This window comes from Hydractinia symbiolongicarpus, chromosome 4 (genome assembly GCF_029227915.1).
Source record: "Hydractinia symbiolongicarpus strain clone_291-10 chromosome 4, HSymV2.1, whole genome shotgun sequence".
Taxonomy (NCBI): Eukaryota; Metazoa; Cnidaria; class Hydrozoa; order Anthoathecata; family Hydractiniidae; genus Hydractinia; species Hydractinia symbiolongicarpus.
In genome coordinates, this window is record NC_079878.1 from 19,831,726 (window position 1) to 19,847,442 (window position 15,717).

General features: G+C 36.5%; 1 protein-coding gene across 1 annotated transcript; it reads right to left on the reverse strand.

Moving 5' to 3' along the window:
* Window positions 1–4,494: 4,494 nt before the first annotated feature.
* LOC130642308 (tigger transposable element-derived protein 6-like) lies at window positions 4,495–6,102 on the reverse strand. Its single transcript, XM_057449396.1, has one exon. The coding sequence runs from the start codon at window positions 6,100–6,102 to the stop codon at window positions 4,495–4,497; it is 1,608 nt and encodes a 535-aa protein (XP_057305379.1).
* Window positions 6,103–15,717: the final 9,615 nt, after the last annotated feature.

Sequence of the window (15,717 nt, forward strand, 5' to 3'; positions counted from 1 at the left end):
ATGTAATTAGTAGGTAGCGACACCTTTTATTAGTGTCATGAAAATTTACTCCCAAAATAGAATTTCTACGTGATTTTTTTAGCTGGACAGGGTAACGACAGGCTGTTTTTCCTGTATTCTTATTTAAACCGAAATTGCAATAAAATTTTTTTGAAAAGGATAAATTACGTCTAAACACATTGACGACACAGTTTATCCGTACTAAGCGCTTAGTCCAATGTTAATTATGGCTGTTTCCTAAGTTTCTGTTTATCCGTTACGATGTTTTTTTTTCAAAAAAGGGTATTATGCTTACATGGATATGTGTCATTGTTTGCCTGTACTAATCCCTGAGCCCGGAATAATATTCATCTTTGAACTTTTGGCGGGAACACTCTCTAAAAAATAAAAAAGGTTGGCCAATTATAACAGGGTAGCAATGAGTTGTAAACTGTGTTTTTATTTCAGCTAAAGTTGTGAAAAGTTATTTTTTGAAAAATATATTACACCAGAAAGACCATAATGTTGTGTGCCTATTTTTTTTCAAATTATATTACACCGGAAACACCATAATTTTCTGTGCCTCACTCAATTTATGACATACTATACTAAAGGGTTTCATCTGAGTTTGTGGCACAGTTTACACCTCTTATTAATCGCTCTTCCAGTCGTTCAACGCCAGGTAACACAGTTCTTGTGGCTTAACCCGGCGTTTCGACTCCGGGATTCCCGGCTAGTCTAAATAATAATACCATGGAATCGCATTTTGGATTTAGTCTCTATTGTTAATTCTAAACCAATGAACCTTTTTGTTTCTTTCTTCTTCTTCTATTATTTCTTTTTTTGTTTTTAAACTTGTAAGATCTAACTTTATGGTCAAATCTGAGATATCTTAAACTTGATAAAGATTTTTTAGTCATGTCACAGGTATAATAACACATTTTCGAAATATCACTACACCACAAGCAATAATATTTAATAAATTGATTGCTAAAACGTCTTCGTTTCTTTCTTATAAATGTTAAGTGTAGTGCTGTATTGTTAAAGTATTAATTTTCATAAATCACGGTTTGGACATTTGTACTACATGAAACATTTTGCAAGTTCCAGATAATACCACGGGATAATACCTATTTATTTCAAATAACGGAACAACATTGTAGAAGTTCTGTACAAAACAGGCTACTGGCGACCTAGGTATAGAGAACAAAATTACACACGAACAAGAATCCGAAATCTTTTAGCCTGCAAGGGCTTTTCATTATTTTTTAAGCCTATCAGGACGCTTTTAGAAAACTATTTTATATAAACTTAAGAATTGTTTGTCCTACGAGCAGCATCAACTGTAAGCCCGTAGGCTACCGTAAATCAACCTGGAAAGAGATCAGGGTACTTTGTTTTGTTTAATTTTAGTGCAGGAATTTAAGGACCTAAACGCAAAGAATAATAGACTGGCGAAAGTGAGAATCATGCAAGTATTTGTGATCTTCATGAAGATGATAATGAATAACTTTTTAGACTTTTTACATTTTTACTGTACTATATTTTACAAGATCATTTATTTACAGCTACATGCTTTTTTTATGAGAACTGTTTTTTTTTTCAGCCTCAATATTATACCCTTCTATTAAAGTTACTATGTACACTGTTCACGCATTCTGTTGGCTATGGGACTTTACCTTCACAAAAGAAATCTCTGAAATTTTCTCTGACTGTCTTTGCATCTCACAAACATTTGTTTTACCCATTGAACGCTCCAAGGAATCTGAAATTTGGCAAACGAAACCGAGACGATTGGATCGGTGCTTCCTATAACCATAAATAACACCGCAGCCTTTTCGAAATTGGCGCGAGACACTTTTCAACAAATATGTCGATGTATAATTGATGGGGATTATAACCAGATTTTGTCATTTATGTTCGAAGAATATGTGGAGTTACTTGATGATCGAGTTGTACCTTTTCTTTCTGGCTTTTTTAACATACAACAACAAGATATAGATCAAAACAAAGAACTAGCTGCCACAAAGTTGTTATCGATGCTGTTTACTGATTGTTCTGTTGATGATATATGTCCTATCGCTTTAGCAGAAAAGTGGAATAGAATGCAGCACTACTGCTGAAACCAAGAGTTTTTAAACAGCAAATTACAGACTTCGAAGAGTAACCTCTAGCACCCACCTCAATGGCAAATATATGTGGCAACCACGCATTATACTGCGTATATTCAACTAGCGGAGAATATATATAGCTTTTTGGAGTGCCAAGATTCAATTAGGATGACGTGCTTAGAACAGTTTGAATATATTACAATATCAGGTCTTAAAGAGGTGATGGCTATATGACCTGGAAAAACCCGTCGCTAAGTCTGCTAAAATGACCCAGTCACCCGTAGGCTACCGTAAATCAACCTGTCATGCTTAATGAACGATTACAAGTCTGCCCTATTGAAATGTTTACGCGTCCTTCCGTTTTACCCACCTAGATAAAAACAAATTTTGTGTCTGTTCATGTGGAAAATGTTTCAGTGCCAAGTAGGGACGCATGTCGGCATGTTAATTAAATAATTCCAATCTGATTATAATGGTCAAATAAAGCGTGTACATGTTGTCAGCGACTTTGAGAACATGCTCGACATGTTAGGAAAAACGTTCCCTTATTCAAATGTCAGGAAAGCTGAGTTTGATTATGTTTCTAAACCTGATAATTTCAATGGTTGTAGGAAACAGTAAATAATGTCCAGCAAATTCAAGGCCAAATTTTGGCTCGAAACTCTGACTTGATATGAACTAACAGAATAGAATGTGTTTGCGTTCATACCGCCATCACGAAGATGCTCAACGAGATCTCCGTGGGCGGGAAAACCTTTATAAACAGAACAAAATTATAGTAACAGTTTCCTATCCGCCGATACCTCGCCTAGAAACCTTTCTATCGAGTTACGTCACGGCCAAATTGACGGCTGCCAGAAAAGTCCACACTGGTACATTGTCTGTGATATAGCGTCATACTTTTCTCTTTGCTACTTTTAGTATTCATGCAGCCAGTGAAAGAACACTGGCACGCGATTTGTTTATATGCGCAGCATTTCTTGTTAATTATTGGATAATAAACAAACAGAAGAAATATGAAATGTTTATTCAGAACAGATTTGATCAAATTAGGCAAATTAGAAATTAGAAATAAAGACAGAATTACTTTTAGTACGTTCTAGTAAAAATCCTGCTGATATTGTTACTAGAGGATGTAAAGCTTCTGATTTACAGAATAAGGATTTATGGGCCTAAGTTTTTGAGTGTGTCTGATTGTTCTGAAAAATTTTCATGCTTTGAGAATGTAACTAAAACATTTTCTGGTAGTAACAGTGCCTTAAATTCCGTTGTTGATAATACCATTGTTGACACCCGTCTTTAATGTGAAAACAAGTCTGGTGTGTGAACAATTAAATGTTATTAGTGGTGGCACGCGTTTTCTTAGTGATCCCACAGTACAAATAGAGAAGATTATTGACATTAAAAAATTCAGTTCGTTGAAGAAAGTGGTATTCATTACAGCATATGTGTTGCATTTTGTAAGAAAATCGAAGTTACGTGCACTAAATAAAAATGTGGGAGAAACTGTCTGGGACATGGGTCCGAAGATAAAAATAAGCATGCGGCTGAAGAACCCGTATTGTTACGGCATGCTGCCGAAAAAACCGTGTTGTTGGGGTATGCTGCCGAAGAACCCGTTTTGTTGGGGCATGCTGCCGAAGAACCCGTATTGTTGGGGCCTGGGGTCGAAGAAACCGGATATTTATCATCAGATGAGTTAGAACATTCTTTAAATATTTTGATCACGTCTGCACAAAGGACGTTATATCTCACAAAAACTTTGTTAGTTGGAAAAAGAACTTAAACATTTTCATACATGATGAAGGAATGTTTAGGCGTAGAGGGTGAATTGACAACGCTCCACTACATTACAACACTAAATTTCCGATTTTATTATACACGAACTCATATTTATCTTATAACGAACGATATATTTTTAGCTAAACAAACTTTAGTTAAATTTATGAAAATTACAAAGTGCACGCACAATGATAAACTCGACCAGTTAAGTCTTAAAATTTAAATTCTAGAGGTTTTGCTCCACTAAAGAATACAGTGGAATCCCTCTAAAGCGGACACCATTGGTGCAAAAAAAAGTGTCCGCTTTAGAGGGATGTCCGCTTTATAGGAAGTTGACCAAAAAATTAGTTTTAGACCTAATTTTGACCAAAAAAGCTTTTTTTGTAGTACTGGCGGGTATCATGGGGTGACTTGCAACACTAAGGTAGACGGCAACATCAATAGATTTAGCTTATCGAGCAAAGAACCCAAGTTGGCTGTGTAAAGTAAGTTTAGCAGCTCAAATTTGTCGGTGTTGCAACCAACCTTTAAGTGTTGCTAAGGTTATAAACTAAGAAACCAAGTTATATTACGAAGATATATTTCATTTATCTTATAGGTCTTTCAATACACGTTTTTCTCCCTATTTGAAATAATCTTTGATTGAGGATTGTTTTCTATTTTGAAGCTGAAGTTCCTCAATCTTTTTCGTAATGGTTGACAACATTTCTTGGCATGTATCATCAAAAATAGTAGATCGCTTAATTTTATCAAGCATAGTGATTAGCTCGGTGAAACCAAGCATTTCTTCTTCAACCACGTCTTCACTCTCATCATCATCCTCGGAAATCTCTTCGACCTGACATGCCATCTCTGGATTTTCAATTGCGTTAATGCTAGCTTCTCGGATTTGATGTCGCCAATTTATTTCTAATTCGTTAATTCTTGGCTCCGAAGCTGGAACATCGGCGTCAAAATCGATGTATTCTGCAGCAGACATATCTTCAGTTAATTCCTTCACCAGAGCTTCAAATTCCAAGTCATCTTCTTGATCTTCCATCAATTCACTTTCTCCTTGAACTACGCCACATTTCTCGAAACAATTTTTGATGGTCAAGTTGGGTACTTCTTTCCACGCATCTTGAACCCATTGAATAGCCATAAGTATGTCTACGCTCTTGATAATTTCAGTTGCAGATTTATTCTCCTGGATCCTTGCAAGCACGTATTTGACCAGTCTTTTTCTGTACTTCACCTTGAAGTTTTGGATGATCCCCGCATCGAGTGGTTGAAGCCTTGAAGTTGTGTTCTTCGGTAAGAAAATGATTTTGATTTGTGAAAACTGGCCTATCATTGACTCCGGATGACAGGTGGCGTTGTCCAGAAAAAGAATAACTTTTCTGTCCTCAAATAAAAGTTTTCTGTTAAAACGTGCCAGTACAGTTTCCATTACTTGAGATGTCATCCAAGATTTAGGATTTGAAAAGTAGTGAACGTTAGCTGGACGCGATGGATCTTTCAATTTTTTAAAACAACGCGGGACTTTACTCTTCCAGATAACAACAGGCTGGTCGATCTTTTCCCCAGCTGCATTTACAAAAAAAGCGACAGTTAATCTAAGCTTTGACTTTTTCCCACCTTTTGCTTGTTTTCCTTTTTCCACTAACCCTTTGGCCGGTAGAGCTTTAAAAAAACAGCCAGAATCGTCCATGTTCCAAATATTTTCTAGTGAATAACCTTCAACCAATTCTTTGATCCTCTCCATCCAGGAAGTAACCGTTTCTGTAGAAACGTCACCAGCTTCACCAACAATACGACGTTCTTTGACGGAATATGTTGTTTTCCAACGATCCAACCAACCGTCAGAGGCGGAGAAATTATCAAAATCGCTGTTCTGAAGTTTTTCCTTAATTTCCAACGCCTCCTCTTTAAGCATTACACCATTAGGGTAGATGTTAGAAGCGCAACATCTTTTGTACCATTCGAATAAGATCTCATTTATCTTGTGATACTTGCCATGGCGGTTACGTTTTTTTGTTTTCTCACGAAAAATTTCATGTTGTTCACGAATTTTCTTTTCGTCTCTTAAAATATTTGCTGCGGCTGTCTTTCCAATCTTGTAAATGTCTGCTAGTTTTCTACATCCAAGTTCTGGATTTTTTTTGGCGAAATCCAAAGACTTGATCTTATCATCTAATGATAAAGTTTTCTTCGCTAGTTTACCAGCAAGCTGCTGCTTCGACATTGCCATGTTGAATGTGCATTAGAAATTCAAAATTCGAAATTCTTTCCAGTTTAAAATTTTACGCTGCAATGTCTTCACGATTCGAATGCTATTTTAAAGTTGAAGAAGCTGAAGAGAACACAGATATGTCGAACGTTCAACTAAATGAGATACTTCTCAAAAACATTGACCAACAGATTGAGATTATCCTTATAAAACAGAAAGAATATCGCTTCGACTCGTTTATCCGTGGATACCTTGCTTACATGGACATATGGAGCCCAAAAGTCGGAGAAGAGAATTTTTGTTTAAAAGCGGAAGAAGATAACGAACATGACAAGTTTGCTGTAGCTGTTACAGATGACGATAAAGTAGTTGGGCACGTCCCTAAAAACCTTAGCAAACTATTCAACAAATTCATGTCGCTTCCTAACTGTACCATCGGATGTAAAGTGACTGGGAAGCGAGTGAACCGTGGTGCTGGCTACGGACTAGAAATTCCTGCCCAGTACCAATTAATTGGTGTTGAAAAGGCAGTTGAGTGGGCCGAGAAAAATATAAGGAAAGTGTTGGACTCGGTAAATAACAAAACTCAAAGATGTACTAAGTAAAATGGTTTAAATTTTAAGAAAAAGTGACATTTCATCTCGTTATTTTTCCATTGTCCGCTTTATAGGGAGTGTTTATAAGGGAAACTGTCATTTGGTGCAAAGATTTTTGTCCGCTTTATAGAGTGTCCGCTTTATAATCGTCCGCTTTATAGAGATTTTTTTATCAGAGTTTGACCTAAATTCTGCCGGTGCAAAATTTTTGTCCGCTTTAGAGGGCTGTCCGCTTTATAGGGTGTCCGCTTTAGGGGGATTCCACTGTATGCTCATATAAAAGAATACAATTCTTCCTTTTCATAGTCAAGGTTTATTTTTGCATGCGTTTTTGTTACAAATTTTAAATCAATTTTATCTTTCACAGCCAAAGAAATACAAGCTCAATGGACAAAACTTAGGGAAAATTATCCAAAGTGCATGAAGCGACGAGAAAAGCCAACTAGGTCTAGAGCTGGATTAAAAAATCTTCCAACATGCCGATATTATTAGGAGTTAGAGTTTATAAGCGATACAGTAACGAATAGAGCTACAACCAGCAACGTACAAGGCATATTTACACCACCAGAATCTCCTAGTTTACATGGCCAAGAGACTACATCTGAAAGCATGCCAACTTATGCAAATGAATTTACATCACCAGTTCTTTGCTCTGGTACTCGGAAATCACCTGGTTTTTCTGTGTTAACTACTCGAACTAGCACCATAACAAGCATTCAAAAAACTTAAATGATATTGACCGCTTGTTAATGGCTTCCATCCAACGTGACTTAACACAAGTAAAAACATGGCAGCCAAAGGAGAAGGAAAGAGATCAGGGTACTTTGTTTTGTTTAAGTTTAGTGCAGGAATTCAAGGACCTAACAGCAAAGAATAATAGACTGGCGAGAGTGAGAATCATGCAAGTATTTTGTGATCCTAATGAAGATGATAATGAATGACATTACTTTTTAGACTTTTTACATTTTTACTTTACTATATTTTACAAGATTATTTATTTACAGCTACATGCTTTTTTTATGAGAACTGTTTTTTTGTCAGCCTCAATATTATGCCCTTCTATTAAAGTTATTATGTACACTGTTCACGCATTCTGTTGGCCATATGGGACTTGTCATTTACCTTCACAAAAAAAATCTCTAAAATTCACTCTGACTGTCTTTGCATCTCACAAACATTTGTTTTACCCAATGAACGCTCCAAGGAATCTGAAATTTGGGAAACGAAACTGAGACGATTGGATCGGTGCTTCCTATAACCATAAATAACACCACAGCCTTTTCAAAATTAACGCGAGACACTTTTCAACAAATATGTCGATGTATAATTGATGGAGATTTTAACCAGATTTTGTCATTTATGTTCGAAGAATATGTGCAGTTACTTGATGATCGAGTTGTACCTTTTCTTTCTGGCTTTTTTAACATACAACAACAAGGTATAGATCAAAACAAAAAACTAGCTGCCACAAGGTTGTTATCGATGCTGTTTACTGATTGTTCTGTTGATGATATATGTCCTATCGCTTTAGCAGAAAAGCGGAATAGAATGCAGCACTGCTGCTGAAACCAAGAGTTTTTAAACAGCAAATTACAGACTTCGAAGAGTAACCTCTAGCACCCACCTCAATGGCAAATATATGTGGCAACCACGCATTATACTGCGTATATTCAACTAGCGGAGAATATATATAGCTTTTTGGAGTGCCAAGATTCAATTAGGATGAAGTGCTTAGAACAGTTTGAATATATCACAATATCAGGTCTTAAAGAGGTGATGGCTATATGACCTGGAAAAACCCGTCGCTTAAGTCTGCTAAAATGACCCAGTCACTGGTAAGGTGCATGAGACCTGTTGGTTTTGATCAGCCAGATGTGTAGGTACCTGCCTTGACAAAGTGTCCTTTGCGAACACGCTGTTTAGTGGAAGATATTACTTGGAAATGGGATTTTTTGAAATGAAGAGGAAGCGAGCGAAGGACAGAATCATGCCTGAAAGTAAATCTGTTTTGCGACAGGGCGACCTCACAGGCTCCTAAGACATGTGTCGTTGTGCGCACGTCTTTTCTGCATAGAAATCAAGAGGATTCTGACAAAATTTTCCAGCGCTTTAAATTACTAGGAAAACAGACAGGCAAATCCTTTATGTCAAGTCTGACTTTTATTGCTACTTACTACTATGGTGCGTTCGAGTAGACAATGACTAAGAAGATGCGAATGTGCAAAATGATATAAAGTAGCATTATCAGGATACAAAAGTACTAAGCCTAAAATCAATTATTAAATATGCTGCGTGATTTTATATAGAAGCCTGCATATTACAAATGTAAAAAAACTATGCACGTCCAGTATAATGCAAAAGCTGTAGTGGAGCTTCTATTATTGTTTAATTTTTATAAGTTTCTCGTCTAGCTTTTCATATTCAGTGTTCATGATGTTATGGAGGAAAGAAAATAATTTACAAAAAGGTGGCTACAGAAAATGCCTTTAGAAGCATAATTTTCCCTTTTTAAGGAATTAATTAAAAAATAAAAATAAATAAAAATCAAAACGACACAACACATGTTAAAAGATGAATAGAACTTTAATCAAGGTCTAGCTGGGTCACCCAAGAGGTCCGCGGACGGTCATCAGCAGAAACTAGACATCCCTATCTTCCCAAAGTAAAATTTAACCGTTTTCTGTTCACCTTTGCTATTCTTTGTTTTTGTAACTCAGATAATAATCAGAACAGTTACAATCATCTGTGACAAATGTTGTTAATAGAACTAACAAAATTATGGAGTATGTGAACAAGAGAAAAATAACTTATCCCGAGATTACTAAAATGAGCGTTGTATCATAAACCATATAGCATATTAGACCTTAACATCACACAAACCCTGCCACATTTGGAGCACTTGTGTAAAGCGCTACCTACTACCTACTACACCCCCAAAAATTGGCGAAGCGCAACCAACTGCCACAGTAAAAACACCTGATAATGCAAAGACTTATCCCAAAATACAATGTTCGAAATGACATAACCGTGTAGAAATATCCAGAAATGTATTGATAGACGTGAACTTAGCACAACTTTGCCACAGTTTATGCTCTAGTGTAACGCTACCAACCATCACAATCTGAACTATCAATACAACTACATACATTTTAAGCAAGAGAATTCAGAAAAGAGAACATATTCATTATTTTTTTTACTTTTTAACTTCGTTACTCCCTTAAGACAAGACCATGTGTAATCAAACGACTGGGGTAATAAGTGGAGTCGTCACTCTTAAAAAACAAGACCTAGTGCAATAAAACCCTCTTGCTGACTCATTTTAGTTAAAGTTCTCTTACATCAGCTCTTCTAAAAAGAAAACCTATGACTCCTGACTGTTAATAAGGCAGTCATAACAGAAAACTACTGCTCTAACGTTGCAATGTACCCACCTGTGAACCTTTTGGTTGCAGGCTATGGTTGCAGGCTATGGTTGCCGCAATGGTTGATAATAGCTCTTAATTAAAATTTTTTACGACATTCTACTTCTCCATCTACGGTAAAAGGTATGGAAATGGTACCAGGGTAAGCGGTAATACGGGAGGTCATTTTTGACAGAAGTCCGTGCCACTGGCAAAACGTTTTAGCTGCCAAATGAGATGACAACCGCACGACACCACCCCCTTTTCAACTAGAGCAGTTTGATGAGCATTGCAAACATGGCAAAAGCATGCATTAGTGTCTGACAACCCCTCGCTTTCCAAGAAATTATCAAAGGAAGATACATGTAAAATTACCAGCTTCTCAGAGATTATAGCGCTATGCATATAACTCTCTCTCTCTCTCTCTGCACCCTACGTAAGTGTATTTGAAAGGTTTTTAGAGTCCTGCTGGTGAGTATCATTAATACTATTGCAGCAGCGAAGTTGGCCACACTGGTGGCAACAATCACACTGGTGGCAACAGTGACTCTTTAGCTAGCTACCTACAATTTTTTATGCAAATTGTCATTAAGCTAGCCAAAAGAAAAAGAAAAGTTGGGTGACTATACCCTGCTGTGTGTCGAGCAGGTAGAGCTAGCTAGCTACAATGCGTTGTAATTACCCCAACAAAAAATGTTTAACTGCCAAAAAAAGGTAAAAAGTAGAGGTATCTATGCATACATCCTGTTGAAAATAATTTACAAAGAGGTGGCTAGCCACCGCAATGATGATATAGTTAGCATTCCTTGCGACTACCATAATAGTCAGTTTTTTTCAGCAAGATTATTTTAATCCAAGCCAGAACTGCCTTTTCTTTCTGTTGCATCTGCTGCGCCAATTATTTTTTTGCTACACGAAAACATTTACCTTATATGGACATACTTTTACTATATACTGGACAAATCTTGACATAAGAAACTGTGACTGCAATAGTGTGTAAGTCTTGAATTAATACCGACTGTTTTAAACAAGACATATTAAATTGAAGTATTTGTTATGGGTGTTTATAAACAAACATGGACTCCTTTTGTTGGAGAAAAATTAGATGTAGCAATGCAACCAGATAACATAAAGGACAAATATGCTGTATCAACCTTTCAAGAAGAAAAGCAAAAAGTTATACGGTATCTCGATAAGTGATGCACCGGATAACTAGGACGCCCGCTATATAGTACACTTTTTCTCGGTCCCTTGAACTTGCTTACCCTATTCAAGTAAAAAAACTTCGCATAACGTGGGACATGCAATGGAATGACTTCATATTTTTTTCTTGAAACAGAAGACATTGCATTGATTTTAATCAAAAACTTGTCAACAAATCTATTTTACAAATTGGTTGTTTCTTAACGTGTACAGTCATGCCTCAGCTAGGTCAAAAAAGGAAGCTGAAATCTACACCGATAACCAAAAAGTATGTTATACTCAAGGAAATTGATAAAGGCAAAAGTCTTACATCTGTTGCTCTTAAACATGGAATGTCCAAACAATTTGTTTCAAACTGGGTTAAACAGAAGAAAAATTCAAATGTTTTTTTTAAAACCATTCGAATGAGATTCGAACCTATCAATCAGCCCCCACATTTTTATAAGCAAATGAAATTATAAATACTAAGGCTTGGATTAAAATGTCTTTTATAGTTTCATTATCATTTTGAGGATGCATTTTTTACTTCTGTTTTCAGGTGAAGGAAAGGATGTCACGGACGAAATGACCAAACCTTGAAAAGAAACTACACTTATGACCAATCTAAAAATTATGCAGAGGAGGATATTTACAACGCCGACGAGTTTGGTTTATTTTTCAAAGCTTTGCCAAACAAAACTCTTCATTTAAAAGATAAAAAATGTTCCGGAGGTAAACATAGCAAGATCAGAATAACTGGTCTAGCTGCAGCTAGCATGAAAGGGGAAAAACTCCCTATGTTCGTGATCGGAAAATCGCAAAAGCGGAGATGTTTTAAAAATTGCCACGCCGTTATCGTGGCCAGAAGAAGAGTTGGATGGACTCAACGAAGAATGGGTCAGGGAACTTGATGAAAAAATGGAGAAGGACAATCGTAGGATCGCCCTCATCATTGACAACTGCACAGCTCATCCAGAAATCGGGGGTTAAAAGCAATTGATATTTTTTCCTTCCTCTTAACACCGCCTCCGTCCTTCAGCCAATGGACCAAGCAGTACTCCGTTCTTTGAAGGCAAAGTACAGAGAGAAAGTGATCCAAAAGATGATTGAAGCAATTGACAAGAAAAAGGAACTCCCTCAAATTTCTCTGTTGGATGCAATGAAGATGCTGGTGTTGGCTTGGGATGAGGTAACAGAGAAAACCGTTTACAACTGCTTTATGAATTTAGACTCAAAGTCCTCTTGTTCGCTAAGTTTTACAAAAAATCTCTTGATAACTAGGACAAATTAAGCCTTTGTATGAAAACCCTACTTACAAGGAAATTCGGATAAGTAGGACGCGCGCTAAGTAGTACACTTTTGTTCGGTCCCTTGAGTGTCCCACTTATCGAGAGTATACTGTATATAGGTCATCTTCCATTTGGAAAATCAGGGAAGTTTGCAAAGACGATATTTTATTTTCTAAAAGCTGACAAAGAAAACAGATGCAAAAGTAGTAGCTTTCGTAAAGCGGTGAACAAAATGGAGGTACCATCACGTTTAATATTCACAGCAGAAAAAAAGTACAGCAATATTCTCGAAGAAAGATTTAAATGATTTAACAAGAGATATGTGTTTAGTAAATATTTCAGTATTAGCTAAAATATCAAACAAACCTTTACTTCCACTTTTCTCACTAGCTATCTGATGCTTGAAACGTTTCAAAGTTCAATTTCTGTGCAAAATTAAGAGTCTTTCCTTGAAAACATTTTTAGCTCGTATACGAGCATAAACCATTTTAATGTAGGATTCGTAAACCATTGTAATGTAGCATTATTAACTGGCTCGTAGGTTTCACGCTTCATTCGTTTAGACCTGAAAATTTGTTTGTATTATAGAGGTTTTTGAATTACTGGAATTCGAATAATAAAAAGTAAATTGTAAAAGTTTTATAACGAAAATTGACGGTGACGATGAATTTGTTCCAATTATAGAAAGATCGAATAATACAAATTCTGATTAGAGAGTCAACTGCAATTACCGTATTTTCTGCAATAAACGCCTTGGGCGTGTAGAAATTTTTCAAATTGGTAGGGGAGCGTAGGGAGAAGAAACGAGAATTATTAACAACAAAGCTTTATTTTTAATGATAACCTTCCGAGAACGAAATTGCGTATGGGAATTATTGAAAACATGATTACAAGTAAAGATGGAAACATTAGAGCAGCTGTTATACGAAATATTTTGTAGGAGAAAAGGTCGTACATAACCAGACCAATCAATAAACTCTGTCCATTGGAACTATTCTTTTAAAACGTATATACAGTCTTGTAAAAGGGGGAGTATTGAATGTTGACGCTTTTGTTAAAGTCATCGCACTTTCTTGTTGCTGCTAACTTGGGGCGGCTCTTAGTCTGTCAGGCGTGAAAAAAATTTAGCTGAGCGAAATCTTGCGTTTCCTGTTGTGCGGCTTGATTGCGCGTAAAAAAATGCATTTTTCATCCAGTTAAGTTTTTTTTAAATTTTATACATATATACGGGTATTTTATTTAACTCTTGTTTAGTTCAGCCAGCAACCAGTGTGGTCACATTGCTGAACGATATTGATTGTGTTTCCATGAAATCAACTGGACATGACAAGGTCCGTGTGTCTGTATGTCTGGCAGCTAAAGCAGATGGAAGCCGATGCAAACCTTTCATTGTATTTAAAGGAGCTAAAAGAAAAAAGCAAAGCCCTCCGTGAAAAATTTCAACGAAAATGTTCGGTCGCAAGTTCAGCCAACGGTTGGATGAACAATTTACATTGCGCTGGTACCAGGAAATATTAGGTCAATTTTCGTTCCAAAAACGACTCCTAGCTTGGGATTCTTTTGAAGCTCACTTAACGAATGAGGTTAGGAAAGCATTGACAAATGACAAAATCGAAACTGTCATTGCTCCAGGTGGATGTACCAAGTATATTCAAGCCCCCGATGTTTCCTGGAATAAGCCATTCAAAGGTAAGATACAAGAATTTTATGACGATTGGCTTGCAAATGGAAAGCATGCTTATACCGAAGCTGGAAACATGAAACCTGTCCCTAGAAGATTGATTGTGGAATGGGTGATTAAATCATGGGAGAATATAACGAATGAAACATTGGCGAAATCAATGAAATTGTGTGGTTTAGCGTTGACGATTGACGGTTCACAGGATGAACTGATCCCTTGTTTCAAACAAGGGAAAAAATGTGAAGCTGGTAGAGAATTACTGAAAAATCAAATGTTAAATTTCGCCGATAAGGATTTAGATAAAAATCCATTCGAGATAACAGAAAATGTGGCTAATGCTTCGCCTGACTTCAATATTATTGACGAAGATGACGATGAACTAGATATATTGTAAAGTTGTTGTATCCTTAAAAACTGCAAAAAAGAAAAAAGTGTAAAAAATTTAATAAACGCCCCCTCTTTTAAACGCCCCCCTAAAATTTCAAAAAATTTAATAAATGCCCCGAACAATTAAAAAACTGAGACGATAATACAACATGGCGAGTTTGTGGGATATTTCGTGAACGAGAGAAAGTCATGGTTAGTTGTAAAAGAAGAACATCTCGGTGAAGACTCTTTTCTGGTTTGAACATGGGAATATCAACTGAAGGAAATAGACATGTTGGAGGGGCAATCGGTAAAAAGACTTTCATTGAATCGTTTGTGGAAAAGAAAGTATTGAAATGGTGTGACGAATTGAGATTATTATCACATATAGCCAGAACACAACCTCATTCACCCTACGCTGGCTTCTGTCATGGTCTTAAACATTTATTTGATTTGATGAGAACTGCACCAACAAATTCGAATCTATTGATGCCACTTGATGATGCCATTGATAATTTTATAAAACATCCTTTTTGGCGATTATTCATTCAATTCGTAGGAACTGTTACTACCTCCAGAATTTGGTGGTCTTGGCATTATAAATCCATCAAGAATGACAGAGGATGAGTATATGTACTGAAGACGAATAACAGAATTACCAGTTTATAACATCAAAAATTCGAGCATCGTTCGTAAAAAGAATAAAATCAAACTGCAGAAACGGAAAAAGTTTAAGAAAGAATTGAAGAAAATACAAGTCTGTGTCTTCTTTAAAAAAAGCAAAGTCACTAGAAGCATCCCTAGAGAATGGATTATCCATTTGGCTGACATTATTGCCATTGAAAGAATATGGATTTGCTCTTGATAAACAGTCCTTTCGCGATGCACTGCACATAAGATATGGAATTCCTCTCCAGAGATTACCAACAGTGTGCGTTTGTCGTGCTGCTTTCAACGTAGAGCATTGCTTTTACGTGCCCAAGAGGTGGGTTTGTCATCAGCCGACACAATGATATTAGAGATATCACTGCTGAGATTCTTAACGAGACGTGCAAAGAAGTGATTAAGGAACAAATTTTGCAGCCACTAACCGGTGAATCTTTTCGGAAATTGTCAACGCT

Excerpts from the sequence above, each read along its gene's own strand:
- LOC130642308 (XM_057449396.1), bottom strand. The coding sequence starts at position 6,102 with ATGGCAATGTCGAAGCAGCAGCTTGCTGGTAAACTAGCGAAGAAAACT.